At 45.9% G+C, this 22,039-nt stretch overlaps 1 protein-coding gene across 1 annotated transcript; it reads right to left on the bottom strand.

Moving 5' to 3' along the window:
* Positions 1–15,946: 15,946 nt before the first annotated feature.
* FOXF2 (forkhead box F2) lies at positions 15,947–21,771 on the bottom strand. Its single transcript, XM_045841710.1, has 2 exons — positions 20,243–21,771; positions 15,947–16,838 (listed from the first exon to the last, which is right to left on the bottom strand). Exons 1-2 carry the CDS (start codon positions 21,420–21,422, stop codon positions 16,672–16,674), a joined length of 1,347 nt encoding a protein of 448 aa, XP_045697666.1. The 5' UTR covers positions 21,423–21,771; the 3' UTR covers positions 15,947–16,671.
* Positions 21,772–22,039: the final 268 nt, after the last annotated feature.

Raw genomic sequence — 22,039 nt, forward strand, 5'->3', positions numbered from 1 at the left:
GCTAAAATATTTACTATTTGGTTCTTTGCAGAGAAAATTTGCTAATTCTTCTTCTAAAGGCAAGCAAGCTTTTCAAATGCCACCATCTAAATATGCACCCAAGAGCTTGTTATTTATTTTTTAAAAAGTGTTAAAATTAAGACTCTTGTTAAATGAATGGTGGTCATGATGTGTTAGTTGGAAAGACTATACAGGTATAAAGAAAAGGAGCATGCACATAGGGTGGGCCCAGAGGTCTGACACTTCAGGGGAGCATCCTCACTCTGGTGTCTGACTGCCTCTGTGTCCACCATACCCCAGCCTCATGGAGAATTCTGTTTCCTGATCCCCCTGGAAAGTGACCTGACCTGTTGTTAGGGTGCTGATACCTTAGCCTCAGAGCAATGTTCTTTCATTCAATGTGCTTGCTTGTGTGTCTCAAAGAAAAGACAGCAGGGACCTTGCCAAACATATAGCAAACTCAAGGAAACTTCCTAATAAATGTATGTGTGTGGGTAGAATTTGGTAGAAATTGGCTCAGAGTAGTTTGTCATGATGGCCTAAGTAGTTACTAGGCATTAAGTTCTGTGGGGGAACATTTTAAAAATGGAAAATATGTCATTACCTTCAAGTTACCAGGTGAGCTGAGACCACACTCATATTTAGAAACTACTAGGGAGCATTGACATGCTAACTTGTGTGATGTATGACACATAGACCAAAAACAAATCTGATAAGGATGTGGAGGTTTGGGGCTTATAAAGGGAAATGTCCAGGCAAGGATGGAGGTGGGGAAGAGCATGACAGGTGGGGAGATTAGTTGTGATTGAGAAGTAAGAAATGATGATGACGAGGGGGCAGGGAGGAAGTGAAATTATAGACACTACCCCACCCCCCAACAGCCGGCAAAGGAGGCAGAGGCAGTAGGACATCTAAGCACATTGCTGGGAACAGACAGGGTGGGCAGTATAGTAGAGGAAGCCCCAGGAGGCTGTTCACAGTACTGATAGGGATAAGAGAGAGGATACAGCAAGAGGAATGTTCTTTTTCTTAAAAGCAAACCCTTCAAATGGCCACACTGCCACCCTCTTCCCCAAATTCCATCTAATGCTGGATGCTAAATCTCATGGGAATTTCAGAGAAGCATTAGGCCAAGTTCTGGGCATACTTGCTTTTGGATTGTCCTTTTTTATTGTTTAGCTGTTGTCTCATCTATTCTCCCTTGGTATAAAGGTGATACAGTGGAATGTGTCCCAGAGTCATGGCCTGGAAGTCCAATTCCACCACTTACTTGCTCTATGGCCACAAGCAGCTCAGTTACTACTGTGAGCCTCAGTTAGTTCATCTCTAAAAACCAGCTAATGTACCCACCTCTGGGTGGAAGCAGTGTCAGCTACAGAATTGGTGCTTTGTAATGGTTGTTTAGGTGTTTGTATAAGACTCTGGGCTAGGAGGATGAGGAATAGAGCAGAGCGGGCTAGGCATTTGAAAAGGAAAGCTGGATTTGAGTAAAAAGGAAAAGACACCAAGTTTCATACCTTGCATAGAGGTCCCCTGAGTGCTGTAGGGGAAGGACCTGGGTTGAATGCCATGAAACAGCCCTCTCCCTGCTAGAGTGATTTACTTGGGCTTCTCCTTAGAGGGGAGGTTTGGAAGGCATTTCACAGTGGTGACTGTCTCATCTTGGTGCACCCCATCCTGCCCAGTTCTGGGAATCCTGATCCTGATTAGACTTCTCACGGGTGGCCCATCTTCCAAAGCCTGGGGGCTCCTTTCTCTTTGGTGGTGGATGACACTGGCAGACTTGGTTTTTCCAACCATGAAAAGCCACATGCAGTAGAAATTTGAGAGTGGCTTTTCCTTACTGTACAGTCAACATCAATGGCTTTCATGTTTACCACTATGGGTAATGACTCCCTGAAAAACTGTATCCCTGCTGACCCCTGGCTGCCTCTCTGTGACCTGGTCTGAGCAGGCCTGGTGAGCTCGTGCAGTGCTTGACCCCTCACTCACATGGGCTCCTTGGGGTGGGCTGATGAAAGTGGTCAGGGTATTGTTGTTTCATGCACATTAATAAAACTTCCTGCTGTAAAAACAATCAACAAACACTTGAAGCACATAACAGGATGAAAAGAGAGTGGACTTTGAAGCTTCATAGGCTTGGTTGCAACTCCAGGCTGCACCACTAGGCATGGAAATAATAGCTCTGTGTCCTCAGGCAAGTTACTAGCCCGTTCTGAGCCTTGTATTTTCTTACCCATAAAATCTCCCTGACCAAGTTATTTGAAAAATTAAAGAAAATGCATATAAAACACCTAAAATGGTATCTAGCACATATAGAGATAAAAATTTTTATCTATATAAATGTGACAACTTGTGCATTACTCATTTGTCTTGCTAGGTGAAAATATATGCTTTCTATCACCTGCATCAGCCAAGAGACTTATAATCCCACATGAATCTAGGGGTTGTACCAAATTTTGGCATCAAATGGGGTTGTTTGAATCACACTCCCACATTTTATTCTGGAACTTGAGACCCTAACTTGGGGTCCTATAATATCTAAAGAGATTTCTGGTCTGAAAGCCCTTGAAATAAGTTTTTGTCCTTGGTTACAGAGTTTCAGAGCCAGGAAGAAATTTAGAGATCACCTGGGCCACTCTCTTTTTTGCTATTGATCAGGAAAGTCCCAGAGTGAAGCAGCCAGTGAATGTCGAGCAGGAAATCATAATCATGACTAAATTTATTGGGCAGTTACTGGGAATTAACTGAATTAGCAGAGTAAATTATCTTTTACCAAATTCTCTTATTTAATCTTCACCACAGTCTGTTTCATTCCCAGTGTGCTGATGAGGAAATAGAAACAGCCAAGTCTTTGGTCTTGAACTCCCATGTTTTCCCACCGCAGCTTTACGGAAGGGACTTGCACTTTGTGGATGTTGAAAACATCGTGGGGATCAGTGCAGGCAGCTGTCAGTGCCTTACAGGTACTGGCTGACTGCTTGCAGCTCAGTCCGTTGGACTGTCCATCTCAAGAAGCAGTAACTTGCATGCTTCCCAGCATCTTTGCTAGAACCATATTGCTGTTGGCAATAAAACAATTGAGGTAAGAAACATTGTTTAAAGTCCATGAAAGTGAACACTTCGGTGATATACAGAAAGTGGAAAGAGAGCACAGGCGGGGACCAGGTACGCAGACACAGTCTGGAAGCAGGTCCTGTGTACCAAAGTGGGTGCAAAGTGGGGCAGGAAGGTGCGCATCACACTGGCCAAGTGCTGCCTTAAGACCATGGCCCTGGTCCGGTGACTGTTATATAAGGATGATGAGGCTGAGGTTGAAGCTGACAGCTGCTTTGGGGACAATGAGAATGATTCTTGCCACGAGGAAAAAGCTTACAGATTTTGCCTCACCATGGCAAAATCTGCCCAGATTTTGCCTATGCAGTCTCTCACTCCCCTCCTGGCACCCAGACTACCTCAGGGAGGTAGCTCTGCTCTTGCATGGTGTCCTGGATCTTGTTTTCCTTTCCTGGGTTTGTCCTGCATTTTTCTCTGCTTCAGAGAGGAGGGACCCAGCTAGTGCTGAGCACTGGGCTGGTGGGCCTGGGGGCCAAGGTGGTCCCAGGGACCTGGACCCTGGACCCTGGCTCTGTTTGCTGCCCTGATGCTGGAGCCAAAGACTTGGGGTTCCCAGTTCATAAGTGGAGGGATTAATTTGTGATCACTTCTCTCTGTTTTGGTTTGTTTGGAATCTAAATAAAATGACTTTGTGAGGAAAAAGAAAAAAGATCTGTGTTGCTTGTGAAAACTACACAGCTTGATTCTCACCTCCATTCATAAAGAAGATGGAAGGAAATTGCAGAAGGAATTTTACATTTTAGTCCTTCACATGACAGAGTTAACCTTAAGACATTTTGCTGGTCTCAACTTGATAGCACTGTATTGACAATTGCTTACTCAAAGCTTGCACAGCAGGAAATGAAAATCTTTATTGTGATGCTCCTGTTTTACAGTCAAGGTTGTCTAGGTATCCTCAATAGCAAATCATTTTTGATGATGGTAGATCATAAGCTCAAGATAAAATTGCCTCATAAGAGTAGGTACATAATAAATTGTCTGGGGGTTGGATGAAGGTTTTCTCATCCTGAGGGTGGGGGATGAAATCCATAGTCTCCCTCAGGAACTAACAGTGTGTTATAAAATACTAGTCTATGTTTGGGTTTTCCAAGGCTAGGGGTAAGAGTAACTCAGCCTTCTCACCCACAATGTGCAAGGTCATTGCTATGAGAAATGATTTTTCTTGATTTGATCTGATTATGGCATCCTAACTCTGTCTGTATATGGTAGTGAGTCACTCCTTTCAAACAGTATATTTGCTTTACAATATCTAAATATTGCTATAATATTTTCACCTTCATACTTTTAAGGTTTTCTTTGTAAAGAACCTTTATATCTTTAGCTGCTTCAAGAAAGAGTTCTAGATATGAATTGGGTATGAATCGGTTGTAAATCATAGCCCTGATAATTTATTGTCTTGATTTTTTTTCCCCACATATTTTCAGATTGCTAATGCAAGACAAGACCCAAGGCCCTTTCCGTAGGCCAATTAACATCTTTATTGCACTTACCACTTTTTTATAATTATATAGGCATTTGGATACTTGTATTTATTTTTATGTATTCTCCACCAGGCCCTGTACTCTGTGAGAATGGGGACCATGGCAATTTTATCTCTGTATTTCCAGGGTCTAGAATGCTCAAATAGTAATGGATGGGTAAACATTAGCCCTTGAGTTATGAATAAGTAGACTTATAACTCCAAGTTATAGCAGATACCCTTTGATGTTTGTGCTTGAAATGGCAAAACTTGTCCCCTTACTTGTAAAGATGGAAATCTCTTTGCAGAAGAGGATGTACAACACTCCACAGTTATATTCACTTATGATACAGGATACAACTTAATTCCTTTGGTCTGAGCATTAAACAGGCACACTTTCCTTATTCTTAAGAATTTAATAATTCTTCAAAAGTGTTCTTTCCAGCTGTGTTGGCACCAGCGGCCTTGACCCTGTGGTATTGTAGTGACTTCATTGCTTGTCCAAGAGTCTTCTCAATTTCATCCTCAGTTGATTTACATCTATATTGCCATAGATTTATCTTGGTAAAGTTGAGTTCTAAATGACACACATGCAACTATGGTGTATCAAGACATGTATTTTTTAATAAAACTATATAATAAGGAGTTTTACCAGTATTTTTCCTTTAGTTACATTATTTCAATAGCCTTTTAGTAGGTTAAAAGAGGCCTAATACCCATTAATATTATCAAGACTATTTCTTCCAATATGTTCTGATTATAAAATTATAAAAATATATAAACTCATACCAACTTCTTCTGTTCACCCCTTTTTGGATGCAAAATTATATATCAAAGGTTTTCAACCAATGGGCTGTCACTTGAATTTAACCTGTAGATGTTTTATTTAGCTGTCACAGTGCTTTAAAAAGTATTATGCAATATTTAAAAATTGGGTGATTCTACATAGTAATCTGGATTTGTGAAAATCAACATACCCTGTAGGTTCACACTGACCACAGCTGAGGGCTTAAGTTAGGTCATGCCTGCTCCAGTTTGCAGGCTCACTCTGCCCTTCCAACCCCTTCTGTGTTTATTGTTTAAATTCCTGAAAGGGTGGTATTATAGGTAATTTGTTTTCTTTTTTTCAAAGTTTAATTAATTTTGTTTCAACAATGCTTATATAGCAATGAATAAAAACAGTAGCTTTTGAGGAAGATGTTGTATGTTTAATAATTAATTTGTATATAGTTTTCTTAGTCAAATGGTACTTCTAAGTATCCATGAAAATTTTAGAATGGAAAAGTAAGAAGAGAAATGAAATGATAGTAATTTAGATTGCCAGAGGCTTTCTTGTTCATTTCTTTGTTAGCTAGTTGAGTTATTCTGTGTTTGACTTGTGGTTTCTAGTATTGCCAGATGTAAGAATGCCCCAGAGTAAAGACAGGGGAAGCAGCCATGTTACAAACATCTCCTTTTTCATCTGGGGGAGGATGAGCCATCACTGTGCTGGGACTCCTCTTGAGTCCCCTGGGATTTGTTTAGCCTGAACTTCATCTGTGTCTGTTATAGATGTGGAATTTTGATAAACTATTTGCCATCAAGAAGTGATGTTAAAATCCATAATAAACTCAGGGAGCTCTGGAAAAATCATTTTATTAAGACTCCCTAACAATTGCTATCATTTATTAGATGTTTTCAAAGTCAAGATGCTTCATGCACAAGAAGTGCCCTACTATCTTGTTATGTATCCCATCCTCTCCCTTGCTGTGCAGTGCTGACCCTGGCTGATGGTATCCATATTCATGTGAAGTTTCTCCTTCATCTTGTGGCAGAGATCTGTAGCAAAACAAGGAATGTTTCTTTAGGTAGATTGTATTGAGAATACACTTATTTGGGCAGTAAGTTCTCCCATGATAGGCACCAGCAGGGGTACAGCAGTCACCAAAAGACTCAGAAAATTTAATTTGGGGGATACAAGGTGATTACAGAGAAGCATGTTTTTTTTAAAGATCTGTAACACTTCCTAAAAAGTGTTAAGATTTTGACTTTTTAATGCCAATATACCAGAGTTTCTTACCCTCTGTAAACTGTATGATATTTGGGGCAACTAATTCCTATTGTGGGGCTGTACTGTGCACTGTAAGATGTTTTCCAGTATTCTGCAATCCATCTACTGGGTGCCAGTAGCAACCACCTTCCCCTGCAGTGTGACAGCCAAAACTGTGTCCAAAGATTGCCAACTGTCCCATGGGGGGCAAAATTGTCCCTGGTTGAGAACCATGCTGTACACCCTCTGAGATCTTTTGATTTTGACAGAATGGTTCAGATTTTGTCTTCAAAGATCTCAAAAGGGACCGGTAAGTCAGGAAAACTGTGTTCTCTCTCTGGACCCCCAAAGGGCAAAAGGCACAGTTTCAAAGTGGAGGGCCTGTTTTCTTGTCCTGTGTCTTTACTAACCTGCCTTTTTGCCTCGGGTTGAGTCCCTTCATTAGTCCTAGCCTCTTGCCCTTTCATTAAAAATAATGGAAGACCTTACTCCTAAGGCTGACTGAGGACTAAATGAGGTAATATATGTGAGCTGGTTGCTATACTGTAGGTGCTTTTGTTCTTCTCATTACTGCACTCTATGTACCACCTGTCAGCTTCTACATGGAAGGATCTGTTTTAGGTTAAAGCATAATAGTCAGAACAACACTGTCCTGTCTCTATGTGTAGGCAGTCAACCTTGGCTACTTGGCTACCCAGACAAGGAGACCTGGAGTTCCTCCCTCCTAAACCCGGGCATATTTATTACTTTCTGAAAAGGCTACCTGAACTCATTTACATGGTAACCATGATGACTCAGAGCCCAGGCCCAGCACTTGCCATTGTACCCTCCCATACTCTCCTGAAATTGTCATTTTATAATGCAGTTCAATGGTTTCTGTATCTACAGATAAATAAAGTATATTTATTTTTATGATTTTCATTAAAAAATCCCAAAGGCACAAGATTGTGTTTGAAGCTTCAAAATCTGACTTGAGGTTTCCTTCCCACACTGAATTCCCCTTTGACCACATGGACACAGCAGTTACATAGCTACACAGATTGGGACTCTATTTTAGTGGCATTCTTGAGGCTGAGAGGCCAGCAGCCTGAGGGAACACACTGGGCTGCTAATGTCCTTGTACTTCCTTTGCTAATGCTGGAGACCTAAACTAGCTTTCAGAGATGCGTGGAATTGCTTTTTGATCTGCCTTCCACTGTGGTAGGCTACAAGGGCTGTTCAAATTCCTTTGCTTCATGCTCCTTTCCTCTCTTTCCAGATTTGGAATTCTGTTTGGTAACAGTTCAGGCAGAAAAAAAAATTATCATTTTCTGCACACTAAAACATAATTTGTGTGTTCATGTTGTGTGTTTTTAAGAAAATTCATAGCTCTTTTCAGCAAGACTTCTAAGTCCTCATAAGTAACTTCAGAAGAATAAAATGGAAATAATCAACTGGGGAAACTTTTACTTAGTTTTAGTACGTATCAAAATTATCATAAAGAAGTTAAATTCTATCCTGACGAGCGTATCTCAGTTGGTTGGGCATCATCCCACAAGGCAAAAGGTCTCTGGTTCAATCCCCCATCGGGACATATGCCTGGGTTGCAGGGGTTGGTCTGTGGTCAGGGTGGGAGCAAGAGGCAACTGATCGATGTTTCTCTCACATTGCTGTTTCCCTCCCTCTCTATCTTCCTCTTCTCCACTCTCTTTAAAAATAAATAAATTAAATCTTTACAAAATTAATTTATTTCTATGTATATGCGTGTGTGTGTGTATGCTGTCTCTGGGAGATACAAAGAGAATGAAGACAATGATCACTTTTGCCAGGGAGAGGGCAGTGCAAGGAGGAGACTTAGCTTTCTTTCGCTATACTAATGGACCTACTGCATGTCTGTGATGTGCATGTGTTCATTAAAAAATATTTAATAAAATTTAAAACATAAAATAACAAATAAAAAAATTAAACCAGAAGCTTTCCAAGATATGAAGGGAAAAAACAAGGGAAAAAGTTTGAGGCACTTTGCAGACTTATACAGTGTGGGGCAAAGTTAAGTTTATAGTTGATCATATGGAAAATAATACAATAATTAATAAATAATTATATAAGAATAAACTGTGTTTCACATACAACTATAAACTTACTTTTGCTCACCCCTGTATTTAACAGAAGAGAAGAAGTCAGAGTTGAGGAAAGATGCATAGGCCCAGAATGCAAAAAGACATACCAAACAGAGTTCTAGAGTTGTAGAGTGGTAGGGCTTGAGGTGGGGTTGAGTTCAGAAATTTCTCTGTGGCCAGAACTCAGAGCGAGATGTGATCATCTCTAGGTGTTTTTTGTAGTCCTTGGTTAGAACCAGGGCTTAAATCGGTGCTATAGGATGCCACAGTGAAACAGGATATATTCTTAACAACCCTTCTCCAATAAAGGTGCTAGTGAGAGTCAAATAGTTGCTCTCTGTAAGGATCACTAATGTGGGCTTCAGGATAATGCCCAAATATGACACAAAGGGTAGCTCTCTATTTGTGGAAAATTCTTTCCCAGGTGGTTAGTTCTCTGGTAGGCTGGTGAGCTAACAATGGAATGTAGAATAGATGGACTGCAGATCTTTGTGTAATCTCTTATAAATGTTATTTCTTTAAAACTAGCTTTTGCTAAGACTTGAACAAGAGAAACTAAAGTTATAATCTCAATGTAGAGACTCTGAATTGTCCATCAAGGGCAAATCTATATACCTGGATGATCAACCAGAGTTCATGTCAACTGCTGGCACAGAGAAACATAAAACGGTTGGATTTCATCTCATACAGAGAGGTACAGAGGGAAAAGTGTTTCATTTTTTAACCTGTCAGGGGCAGACAAAAACCTCCTGACATGTAAAACTGGGCTGTGCTTTTCCCTAGGAAGGCAGGTGTGTGCCTGCTGCAGGGAACTGCGATGGTGAACTGTGTGTTTACACAGTTAAATCTGCATTTACTACAAGCTCTTGCATCAATCAATATTTTGACTTAGCAAAGCCTACTCCATATCAATTAATATGTATTATATCCTGCTTTCCCATGTTCCTTTGTCAAGCTGGCTGTGCCCCAAAGGTGGGCATTATATAAATCACAGATCCACCAATATCAGGTGCCTGAGACCCCAAGGAGAGGTGTGCATTTTGTTATAAGTCCACCTGACTACAGGCTGTGAAGTGGTGGGGGTCACTGCTGCCTTCAGAGAGCAGAGAAGTTGAACAGCTTTGGGGGGTACTTGCATGCCGAAGGGAAGCTGAAGAATTTAATCAATCTTTGTAGTCATTTACTGCTTCATATATCACAAGCGGAAGAGATTATGTCATAATTACACGCTCTTCATTCTAAAAGACTATGTTCATCTGCGGTAGCCACTAGCACTTAAATCTATGGGAAACATGTGTCCCACAGTGGAGGTTAATAATGAGCTGACATTTTTCCAGGAGCTGAGAAGATTTCTGTAATCATGGACAATTGCTACATTGGCTTAAAAAGAGTAACAACCTAAGTCATTTAACTGTAAATGGATTGTAGGTCATGTCTGGGTTGGTCTTGAGTTTCCCAGGGTACCGAGGGTGGGTGTGGTCTGGGGATCTGTCCTAGGGCCTGACTAGAGGAACTGGGGTCCCTGCAGGGCTGTGACCAGAGTGCAAGGCTCTCCCACAGGCCCTGACTTTTCCCCTCTTGGAGGAAATGCAGCAGACATTTAAACATTTCCAAACCAAACAAGACACCCTGAAGGATTCTCCTCCTGTGGCCCCATCATCTGCCTCAGGCCGGATTTGAAAATATCAAACAAGGCAGTGACAGAGGCTGCTCTGCTAGGAAGAGGACTGGCAGGAAGACAGGACAACAAAGGCCGTCGCCACCCCGTGCTGAGCATCTGCGCTGAGATTCAGGGGCTGCGTTTAAAAACTGTAGACTCAAGAACACAGGGTGGTCTTCCAGCCACAGTCCAGGGAGGGCTGTGATCGCCCACCCTTCCTCCATGGTCTAAAATAAAAGCTGGGGTGGCACTGAGGATTTCAATTTCTCTTATCAGTTCTTTTTAACTGGGGCACACTTGCTTTCATATTTTTAATGCTTACTTCTCAGAGGCCATCCTTGTACCTTAATTTGTTCTAAAAAGCCTCTTAATGCTCTGTCCTGCCTTAATAGCTCACTTAGATTTAACATTTCACCTGGACTTTGATAGTAAAGGAAATAGAAGTCCCAGAACCAAACCTTCCACGTCTCCCCGCAATTACTGGTTCCATGAGAACAAAGCCTGCTTGGAAATTCAGAAAAGCCTCATCTAATGTCAGCACTGAATTTAAGAAAGAGAAGTGAAAGTTGTAACTTCAAACTTGTTCTGCATGTAATTGTTAATAGAATTGTGGTCTCTCTCTCTCTCTCTCTCTCTCTCTCTCTCTCTCTCTCTCTCTCTCTCTCTCTCTCTCTCCCCCTCTTTGGTAATCTTGTTTTCCAAATTAAAATCCTAAAATCCTTCAGTGACTCAGTCTCCACCTGGTCTGAGAAATAAAGAGTCCTGCAGGATCATCCAGGAGCACCAGATTGGGAGAGTGACAGGGCTTCAGATGCACACAGCCCTTCAGAAGAACTGCAGTCCTAGTAAGTGCTGGACCCTGCCCTCTCCATGGGGCTGGCCAACTGGGTCTCCTCCAGGCCTGTGGGACGTTTTAATGGTGTGGGCTGTGCTTTGGGTGGTTTATGTGCTTCTTGGACACATGGCCTGATACATACCATGTGCATCTCATAACTTGTCAGGGTGGCTGTCGTGGGTGCCCTGGCACAATGGGGATGCTTACCCTTTCAGCAATGTTTCCCATTTTAGCTGCCACCCTGTCCTCTCCTGACTGCCCAGTCCAGATGGGTGGAGTCCAATGGATTCAGGTTGGGGTTTCATCCCTCTCAGTTACTACCTCTGTAGTGGTAAACAAGTCTGCTCATGTAGGAAATATGAACCTCTTATATAAGACTGTTTGAAAAATTGACAGATCTTGCATGCAATTCAGCACAGAGCCTGATGCATCAGAAACCCAACAGTGAGCTGCTTCTCAATATTCATAATACATTACGGATCACACAAGTCTTCCCCAACTCACAAGGGAAACAGCTTTCCTCTGATCTTTCTTCTCTTTGGGAGGTGTGAATCTGGATGCAGGGCCTGTGTCTGATGCAGTTTCAGGAGCAACATGGCCTCCTACAGGGGACTGTGGAGAAGAACCTCAGAGGCTTTACCAGAAAGGAGGTTGGCTGTGGTTGGGCTTACCTACATGCTGGCTCTAGAGTGTTTTCTAGCTGAAGGTAACAAAATATAGCCTCCAGATTACTCAAGCAAGGGGACATTCATGGGCTGCCTTGTGAGCTCTATGCCAGGAGCTTTCCTGGGCCTTACTTCCATCTCTTCCTTGATGAAACAATGTAAGTGTGACAATAATGGCTTCACAGGCCATGGAAGAGACACCATGGGGAAATGCTTAGGAAATGGGAGTGGGGAGGTCCTGGATAAAGTGCAAATGACAGTGGCTAGAACCCTTAATGAGGAAAGTGGGGGCAGATAAACTTTCTCTATAGATGAGGGCTTACTTTGGGGAGCAGACAGTGGAATGCCCCTCAATAATTACCAGCGGAGAGAGGAAGGAGGTGGTCCATTCCAAAAATCATGTAGCCCAAACTCAATTAAATTCAAAGTACTGGAAGGTGACATGGCATTGTCTGAAGAATAGAGTCTCATCCCAGCTATGGCCAAGGCCCCTTGGGAATCTTTTTATCTGTGAGACAGCAGCTCCAAGACTGGAAGATAAGATGGAGCCCTTCTGGAAGGCACTGGTCTCCCAGCTGCTCCTCAGACTTGCTCTGTCTCTTGCACAAACTTATGCCAAGAAGGCTGGTGATTCAGCCCTGGGATGGACATGGCCCCTTGGGACTGGAGAGATGAATATTTATCAGTTGGAGTGTTGTGGACTCAAGGCACTCTGAACTCCAAGACTTTTATTTTTTCCCAAATGATCTCAGTGACTGTGTGCTGTGGCTCTCCCTGCTCAATGTCTAGTCTGTGGTGTTTTTCCTTGCTCAGATAGTGTTTCATAGAGGCAGGTTTGGTAAAATATCTTTCCGTTCCACTAAAATATATTAAAATATATTTCCATTCTAAATAAGTTGGTGTCTGTTTTGAATTAATCACCTTGATGCACAGTAATTAGGTGTAGATGCATCAGCAAGAGAGTTTTTTCTTTCAAGAAGGAGGTAGTCATTCTATTTGTTACAGTATAGTGGCATATACTATAGGCCTAAAGATTTTCCCCCGAATCAGACTTCCACCTTCTAAAATGTCAAGATGATCCTTCCTAAATTATCTAGAAGTGGCTGGAGCAGTTTAGAAAGTTTGAGCATGCACGACTAGAGAATTCTCTTACTTCCCCAGAATCCAAGCAGTTGCCAAATAAAACAAAAGTATGTGAGCCTTTCAGCCAGTGCCTGGCATTAGAGACTTGAAGATATAACTGTGGCCTCAGAGGACAGCAGTCCAGCTTCAAAGACTGCTTTGCTAACTTTGGAACGAAACTCTTGAGATATTTTTTAGATTCCTTCTTTCTAGACCTCTCTCTCTGTCTTTCTCCCTCCCATTCTCTTTCTACCCCAATTTCTCTTTCCCTCTCTCTATTCTTCCAACCCTCCTTCCCTTTCTCTCCCACCTCATTTCCTCTCTCCCTCCCTCCTCTCTCTTTGTAGTCTGTCCTTCTCTCTCCCTCACTCTCTTCCCTTCTATCTCTCCTTGCTCTTGCTTTCCTTCCCTCCCTGTCTCTGTATCTCTCCCTCTGTATCTCTCTTCTCTGTTTCTCCTCAGGTCTGCCTGACCCATTTGTATCTAGGGATCATTATCTGTGTACACTGAGACTGCAGCCCCTTTCTTTGCCTTCTTTCTGTTCTATCCTCAAAAGATTTTATAACCAATAAAGGAATTTTTTTGCCCCACTTGCTGCAATCACCACATCCTTTGTCTGGAGAATTCTGACACCACTGCTATGTGTAAGTGCCTAGACTTACTGCTCAGCTGAGGCAGGCAGACTTCAGTGATTCCACCTGACTCTTCCTTGCAGAGTTTAATAGAACAAAACAAGGGGCTTCACTGTTTTGAATAAAAATAGAGAGGTTCTGTTTTCTGGTACTGGGCTAACATTTGTCCTTGCATTTCCTCAAGGGTCAGTAATTAATCACAGAGGTATTTGGGTGGGCAAGATATTTTTGAAAATCATTTTATATTGCCTAACTGATAGATAAGCCACAAAACCCACTCATCTGAACCTGAAAATATTTGTAATACCTTTTTAGACCTGTGGTTTTAAAAGTGTGGTCCCTGGGCCAACATCAGCATCACCCGAGAACTTAAATATTAGGAATACTATCTCCTAAGCCATCTCCATATGGACTGAATCAGAAACTAGGGTTGGGCCCAGCAGCCTGTATTTAACAAGCCCTCCAAATGATTCTGATGCACATTCAAGTTTGAAAATCCCTGCTTCAGAGATCCCTGCTTGAAGATCGCCTTTAAGCCTGTGTCTGCAATGTCAGATTCAAAGTTCTTAATGTGATGTTGGGGAAAACGTATGAAAATAAACGGAAATTAGAAAACATGGGTTGAACTCTTGATAACAGTAACCTAGTGAAGATCTGTAAATAGGATCAACATTCCCCACGTCATAATGATATGGAAACAGCAACACAAAATGAGTCTCTTGCATCTTGAAAGAACCATGAATCACAGCATGCCGAAGGTAGGGGTGGGTAGAGCAGTGTGCTTCTTCTTACCACTAGGGGGCGCGCTGGCTTTTCCAATGTGGTCACTCTGAGAGACGCAGCGTTTTTTGTCTTTGAGGTCCTGTCATTCTTTGTATAAACAAGTTACGTTCAAGTGTTTAGGATATAAATTACGACCATGCCGGCAGCCTAGGGAGGAATGTAAACACAGCACTGTGGTCGGAGCAAACTCTGAAACTGACTTCATAATTTATAGCAGGCCTCGGGTAGCTCAGTATAAAAAGAGAGAGGAAAAAAAACTCTATTTAACTGCAAATATGATAATGGAGACACAAAAAACTTTAAGTCACTGCTTAATTTTGGGAAAAACAGAAAGAAAGCATAAGGATTAAGAAGATAGTGAAGACTTTTTAAGACAAGAGGTTTGACTAGGGCGATGTCTTTGGACTGAAATTCACTTGAAATAGAAAAACCTGTGTGTGAGATATCTACTCAGTGGTATTAGTGCCTGGTAATTAGTTGGGAGAAAGACCTTTCAGGGAATGAGTAACAAAGGAGAGTTTTCAAAAGCGAAAGCAAAAACAAAACAAAAACCCAGCCCAGAGCTGGAGAAGAAAACCAAAGTGTGATTTTGAAGTGCTGGTCAGACAAGGGTGGGCTGGGTCCTCCTGCCTAGTGGGCCTATGCTCTCTCTTTGTTATACATAGCTTCACCAGCCTTTGCCCATAACATTCATGATTGGGAAATCTCGGGAGGCTGATCAAGAAAAGAACCAGGACTGTGAGGTGATCCCTGAGGGAAAGCATCAAATCCCTTGTGAAAAGGAAGGAGGGAGTACAGGGCACAGAGAAGAGAAGTGTGGGGGTTAGAGGATGCCACTGCTGAGCAGGGCAAGCCAGGTTCTGAATTAGAGGGTGGGGACAGAGAACAGGCACAGACCGTCTTGTGAGGGCCAGGTTCTGTTACTCTCCAAGAAAGGTAAAGAAACCAGGATGGACTCTAGAGACTGCCCACTGCTGCTCTCACAGCCTTCCCTCCACCCCTGCCCCCATCACCTTTGTATGGATGAGATCAGCATCCATACAAACCTTGGTCTTGCAAAGGGGATGCAGGTATTGTTTCTTTGCACCTAATCTTCACTGGCTACTCAGCCTGGCCTGTCACTCTAAGCTGGTGGGTTAGAGGAAAGAGCAAAAGGAAAACTCTCCTTGAGCTCAAGAGAGAACAAAAAGGGCAATTCATTTCTTCAAATGAAACAAAATCATGCCTTTCATTATCTTGCCTGGTTTTCTTTCAGTTCCTTTCACCTTCTGGTTTTTGTTTATCCAGAAAGAGCTAGGGTGGAGGAAAGAAGGGAATAACAGAAAACGTTCCTTCTTCTCTTTCTCTTCCGAGAAGGCCCACAATCAGAAGCTGCCCTGTGTTACTCACTGCACAGACCCCACACCATGTCAGTTATACAACTTGGGGGAAAACGTGTAGAGTTGCATTGGCTGAGTGGTGAGGACAACCTGGTGATTTCAGAATGCTGCAGAGAAAACAGGTACCTTTAAAACAACTATTTGTTATATACATTTTATTGAAAAATTTTTACATCAAAATAGTTTGGCAAACTGTAAAAGTATACATAAGTGCAAATATATCCCCCTTTTAAAATACAAGCAAAGTGTGAGTATACATGAGATAATAAAAATATCTTTAAAATATGGTGGTAAAAAATAACCTGGTAAAAATAATTGTATTGTCACAATACTGAAAACCACGTTCTCAAACTAGACATATTGTTTCTAAATACTTTCTTAATAATGTTCTTTGGCACCTGTATCCAAACATAGTGTTTGGAGAAACAGAATTCTCTCCTTATCTGGGCAACAAGGTGTGGCTTTCTTCAAATCTTGTGTTTAGCACTGCCTTTTTGAAAAGCGTATACATTTTCATAGACAAAGAAAAACACACAAACAACTTGTCTGCGTTTTTCAGACCCTGATTACTGAAGGCAATGAAGATCCCAGAGTTACATGTTTATGTTTTTCATGTGGTAACTTTTTACCATCCCCGCTAAGAAATTGAGTTCTCAATTAGTTCTCCCCCTCATTGGCTTCTGGACTTATTTAGGGCACGACCATGCCAGGGCCTGTCCTTCTACCAATGGTAGGCAAGTGTCAGTGAACAATGCTGGCCTGGGGATTCTAAGTGACTGATGTGCTACTGACTGCTGTGGGGTGCATTTTATGTGATTCCATGTCAGTTCATTCTGCCTCACTCCCACCTCCATGGACAAAGTGGCCCTGGCATGGCCTCCCTCCCTCTATTCACATGACACAGGGCTTAATATCCTGACATACACTATTGTGATGGTGGTGGTGATAATATGGCCCACTTGCAGAGGGGTGGAAGGAAGAAATGCCATTAAAGTTGAGGACGAAATCTTTTCTGTCACACACTGGAGTAGAGTGATGCTGGTATCTCGGCAGTCCCACTGAAAGAAGAAAATAAAAATTCTTTTCAGAAACAAATTTGTCCAGCTGAGGGTGGAGTGTATTATTATTTTTTAAATTAATGTAATTGGTGCCTTGTTTTGACTCAGGAGGAGAAGGGATTTGTCTGTTGCTATAAAACTGGTAGACGAAACCAGCTCTGGAAGTTTTTCAAAGTTTTAAACTGTAGGTCATAGGTCTGAAATCATTATGTTTTGTTTTTATGTACCCACAAACACCGCACGTCCCCTCTAAACCAGGTTATTACGTGCTTGAACTTCCCACTACTCCTGGAGGCCCAGAGGAACCATTCAATCACGATTCAGTCGCCGGAGGAGCGGGGACACCGGACGGCGGAACAATTTGACCCAGGCTCTTGCTGCAGGTTCCCGGGCACAGGGCTCCTTCCAGAGCCCAAGCTCCCCACTCCAGAAACACCACCGTTACCCTTGCATCTTGTTTCCCAGCTAACTGGCCCAGTCAGATTAGCATGCCACAGCAGGGATATTTCCTGTGCTTAAAGTGGGGACAGAAAACAATCCCAGCGCTAAAGAAAGGGCCAAGAAAGAAAGCGCGGTCTTCATAGGTCCGGAACGTCTTGCGCTTCCTCTGGAAAAGCCAGGATTCTGGGGAGCAGAGAACGCCCGCCCTTCGGTAAGAGCTCAGCTGCAGACCCTTCTGCGCAACAAGGCGTCTGCCAGCGTGGGGAACCTCTCAGGGAGGAGGGAGAAGGCCCGTAGCTCTCTTCCCCCATGCGCTCCTCGGCCTACAGGGATCCAGAGCCAGGTGGCCACTGGGCGCCCACCAGCCCACCCTTTACTGTCTCTGCGCCTGAGAGCCCGGATGAGCGATCTGCCATGGGTGTTTGGCAAGCGCTGGGACCTGGCCTTCTCCGGAACCGGACCTCTCTCCGTGTCGGACTGTGTTAGGCCTGTTGGCCTGAGTCTGTCTGATCATCTGTGTAGTGTGGGAACCAAAAGTTGCACGTTGGTGGGGGGCCTGATTCAATTTTTGAGTGCGTTAAACCCATACCTGTCTCCTGCCGCGTGGTGCCCTGCTCGCTTCGCCTCCGCCTGGCTGCATCCCAGCTCTAACGAAGAGACCAGGATGCTAAGTAGCCAGTGATTGGGTCTACGCTTATTGCCTAGTAACACCTAATGCTGCTACACCTGAACTGCAATGCTCTCATAACGCAGCGACTGGTCCACGCGTCCCCGATGTGCCTTTGTGCGCTCACAGGTGCGCTCGGACAGCAAACTACAGTACATCGTGGTACCAATTTCCGGATCTCCAAGTAGCTGGCCCAGCAGGACCCCCAGCGAACGCTCAAAAGGTCAGCGCTTTCAGTGACCTGAAGGACAATAAAAGCCCTAGCTCTTTTTTTTTTTGAACGGCTCTCAGGACTTAATGAAGGGCGCAGGGCCTCTCGGAGCACGCGGGACTTGGGCTCTCTGTCCCGAGTGGGAGGGTGCTGACCTTGTGGGTGTGCTGAAGGAGGGGTTCATGCTGTGTATGGGTGTGTGTGCACTCTTGAGCACCGGGAGTGAGGGTGCTACTCGGCCCACGGCCTCAACCCTGCTCGACCTCCCCGCTCCTTGCTGGGCCCTGTACTCCCAGTCCGCTGCGAGTCCCGGAGGCCAGCACACTCCGAATCAGGCCCTGCAGGGCACCCTGCACCCGACCTGCCTGAGAGATGCCAGCAAGGGCTAGAGTATGGCGTATTTTTGAGAGATACGGGAGTCATGGGACCAGAGAGGAAGGTGCAGAGCACGCCGCCCCTCATACTTGGGCCAAGGCATGGTGTCTCAGTCGTTCCCAGACTAGGCCCAAAGGTCGTGAGAAGCTCCTGGGGAAGGCCACCGCTGCCAAGCCTGCCTGCTATGTTCTCTCCAAGACAAAGAGTCCTGTTTCCGGATCCCGGCACTTCTGGGGCTTGTGAGTGTGCCCAGTGTGTGGAGTGGGAGAGGGCGGCCACACGAAAGGATTGTCAGTCTCTTTCGTGTGTGTGTGTGTGTGTGTGTGTGTGTGTGTGTAATTTTAGGGCACTCATTCGCGACTGCTGCAAAACTCTAGAGCCTGGGTCCAGGTTGAGTAGGGCCTGCTGGGATGGGGGCACGGTGAGGACTGCCTGCACAGCCACAAGAGCAGCGGGTGGGCGGGTGAGAGGACTAGTGGGCTCCACCTGGGGTGGGCGGTGACTGACAGCCAGTCCGCGGGGATAAAAAGTATACGAGAGGAGGGTCGTCTGTACTGGTTACTTGTAGAAATCCCCATAAAATTGAACAAGACTCTTCTTTCAGTGACTTAAATCAGGCTAAAATCCTCTCCGGTGTGGTCCTGCCGAGACTGTCTTTGTTTAGTTAACCTTGGAGACCCGCATTTAAAAGGCTTATTTGGGAAATTTCATCATCCAGGGAACCAACATCTTTTGCCCATTTCTGGGCTTCCCTTCTCCCCTGAAGCTCTTGTGGTACACCAATTCATAAACATATAATATATGCATTATCCTGCAAATCATTTTATAATGGGGGTAAGGCAATGTAAGTGAGCACAATTTGATGTAAAGACATGCCCGATTTTAATATGTGGCTGTAGGTGCCCCAGAGGAGGTAAATATAAGAGAGTTTATCTCTACTTTCTTGATAAATCTGGTTAAATATTGGAATTTTTCCCCCACCTGTCTCCTCCCACCGATAGGATTGGCAAGTCAATAAACTTTCATCATCTTCGGCCAACGCAATTTACACCAGCAACACAAGTGGTGTCCAAGGGGTAGGCATTTGTCTAAGGGAGTCATAGTATGGACCTCAGGTCCTGCTGGCCTAAGACAAAGTTAGGTGTAATCAGGTGGGCATTGTGTGGGGAGGCAGGAGGCTCAAACTGTGCAAGATCCCAGCACCCCACTCTGCTTCCTTCCCTCACTTCTCCTCTCAACATCTGCCCAGTTGCAACCTCTCCCCACCCACATTCCCAGCATACAGAACTTGTCTTTCTGACATTTACTTTTGTGCAAAAATACAGCAAAACAAACTTTACAAAAGACAAAAGGAAACAGAACTCTATGGCCAAGGCCCCCAAAGGCTACATGCCTTCTTTCTAAGCTAAGTCAGGCCTGACAGTTGGACCTCTAGTCCATAGGGACACCCAGATACCCGAAGCTGGCGACTTTGAACCATCTTCCTAGGAATGCAAATGCTAGAGGCCCACCTCTAGGCCCAGGGCATGGGGGAAAAGGTAAGACCCCAGTTCTCTTCCCTCCATGAATAAGGTGCAGCCCCCCCCACCCCCAGCATCAGCTCCTATCAGTGCCTTCAGACCCCTAGGCTGCGGCAACCTGTTGCAATTTGCAGTAGCCTTGAAACCTGGAGTCCTAGAGGCAACGCCCCCAGCAGGCTTGGTGCTTTACCTGACAGCTCCTCCCGGGCGTTCTGGTGCAGGTAGCTCTGCTCCAGTGAGTACGAGGACATGCTGGAGTGTAGGCCTGCCGAGGCCGCGGGGTTGCTGCTAGGCGTCAGGGTGGCTGGTTGCTTGAGGTAAGGCGAGGCGCCGGGAGAGCTCCAGTGCGTCCCGGGGCTAGTGTAGGGAGAGTGGCACTCGATGGCGCTCGCCAGGGCAGGGGAAGAAGGCACAGGGCTGCTGCTGCTGTCCGGACCGTAATCCCCACCGCCGCCGCCCCCAGCCGTGCCTACACCCCCAGGCCCGGCGGGCACGGGGCAGCTGGCCATGTAGGTGGAGCCCGGGTTGGGCGACATGTGCGGGACGTGGTGGTGATGGTGGTGGTGGTGTGAGTGTGCATGGCCCGGGGTGCCAGCACCGGCGTCGTAGCCCGCAGGCATCAGGTCGAGGCTGCCATAACCGCCCTGCCCGTGGCAACCGAGCGGCGCCGACGGGGGTGCCTGGAAGTCGAAACTCTGGGGCAGTAGTGAGGCCCCGAAGCCCAAGCCACTCACCACGCGGTGGTACATGGGCTTGAGCGCCTGGCACTTCCGCCTGAAGCCGCGCGGCCGGCGGCGGAAAGAACCCTCCTCGAACATGAACTCACTGGCGGGGTCGATGGTCCAGTAGTGACCCTTGCCAGGCCGCCCGAGACCCTTGGGCAGCTTGATGAAGCACTCGTTGAGCGAGAGGTTGTGGCGCACGGAGTTCTTCCAGCCCTGGTAGGCGCCTCGGAAGAAGGGGAAGCGCGCCTGCAGGAACTGGTAGATCTCGCTGAGCGTCAGGCGCTTGCTAGGCGAGCTCTGGATGGCCATGACGATGAGCGCGATGTAAGAGTAAGGGGGCTTCTCCGGCCGCCGGAGCCCAGAGCTTGCCTTCTTGGCGCCCCCGCTCCCGGCGCCCGCGCCGCCAGCGCTCTTGCAGGCAGCCGAGGAGGCGCTGGCCGAATTGGAGGAGGAAGAGGAGGCAGAGGAGGAGGAGGCGCAGGAGGAGGAGGAGGACGAGGACGAGGACAACGAGGTGGTCTCCAGAGTGGTGGCGGAGGATGACGGGCTCATCAGGGCGGCCTGGAGCGCTCCAGGGGCCGGGCTGCACGCACTGCGGAGCGGGGCCGGCTGTGGGCGCGGCGGCGGCCCGCCCTCGGTGGTCATCTGGGACTCGGGAGAGAGGCCGGGCCGCGGGGGCGGGCCCCGGGCCGGGAGCGGAGGCGCAGGAACCGGGTTGGCCCAGATGCGCTGCGAGTGTCCTTGCCCGGTACCCGGGCTGCAGCCGTGGCCACTCCGAGCCAGCGTCGCCTCCCTCAGCTCAGCTGTGGCTTCTGGCAGCAGCGGCAGCGGTTGGGAGGCAGCTCCCGGTGCATCACGCCCCTGATTCTCGAGCCCCTGCCTTTCCAAACGGCCTCCCGGGCCACCGAGCCGAAGCTGCTGGCCGGGACTGCAGCCGGGACCCAGGGGACGAGCTGATGTCTCCTTCAGGAGCGCTCCTTGCTCTGTGTCTCAGACTTCCTCCCACCCGTTGCTCCCCCCCCCCTCCCCTGCTGCCCTCCCTCCGTTCCTCCACCCCTACACCGCCTCGTCCCCTCCTCGAGCCGTCGCCTCGGGGAGGGCACGCTCCGCCTAGGCGCTCAACCTCACCCCCGCTCCCCACCTGGCGACAGGGTCCCTTTCTTATCACTTTCTTCACTCTCCAGGGTTCCGTTAGGTCTTTAATTCCTATCTCGGCCTCTTTCCTTCTCACCCACCCACCCTCTATAAAAGGAAGAAATCAC

The sequence above is a fragment of the Phyllostomus hastatus genome, unplaced genomic scaffold (assembly GCF_019186645.2).
Source record: "Phyllostomus hastatus isolate PE091 unplaced genomic scaffold, TTU_PhHast_1.1 phas_contig_37, whole genome shotgun sequence".
In the NCBI taxonomy this organism is placed as follows: Eukaryota; Metazoa; Chordata; class Mammalia; order Chiroptera; family Phyllostomidae; genus Phyllostomus; species Phyllostomus hastatus.

What these genes read in the sequence shown, in the direction of transcription:
- FOXF2 (XM_045841710.1), bottom strand. Translation starts at nt 21,422, where the DNA reads ATGACCACCGAGGGCGGGCCGCCGCCGCGCCCACAGCCGGCCCCGCTC. An exon ending in CGCCCGGGAGGAGCTGTCAG is followed by an intron (nt 16,839 to 20,242) that starts GTAAAGCACCAA and finishes TTCTTCTTTCAG; the next exon opens with TGGGACTGCCGAGATACCAG.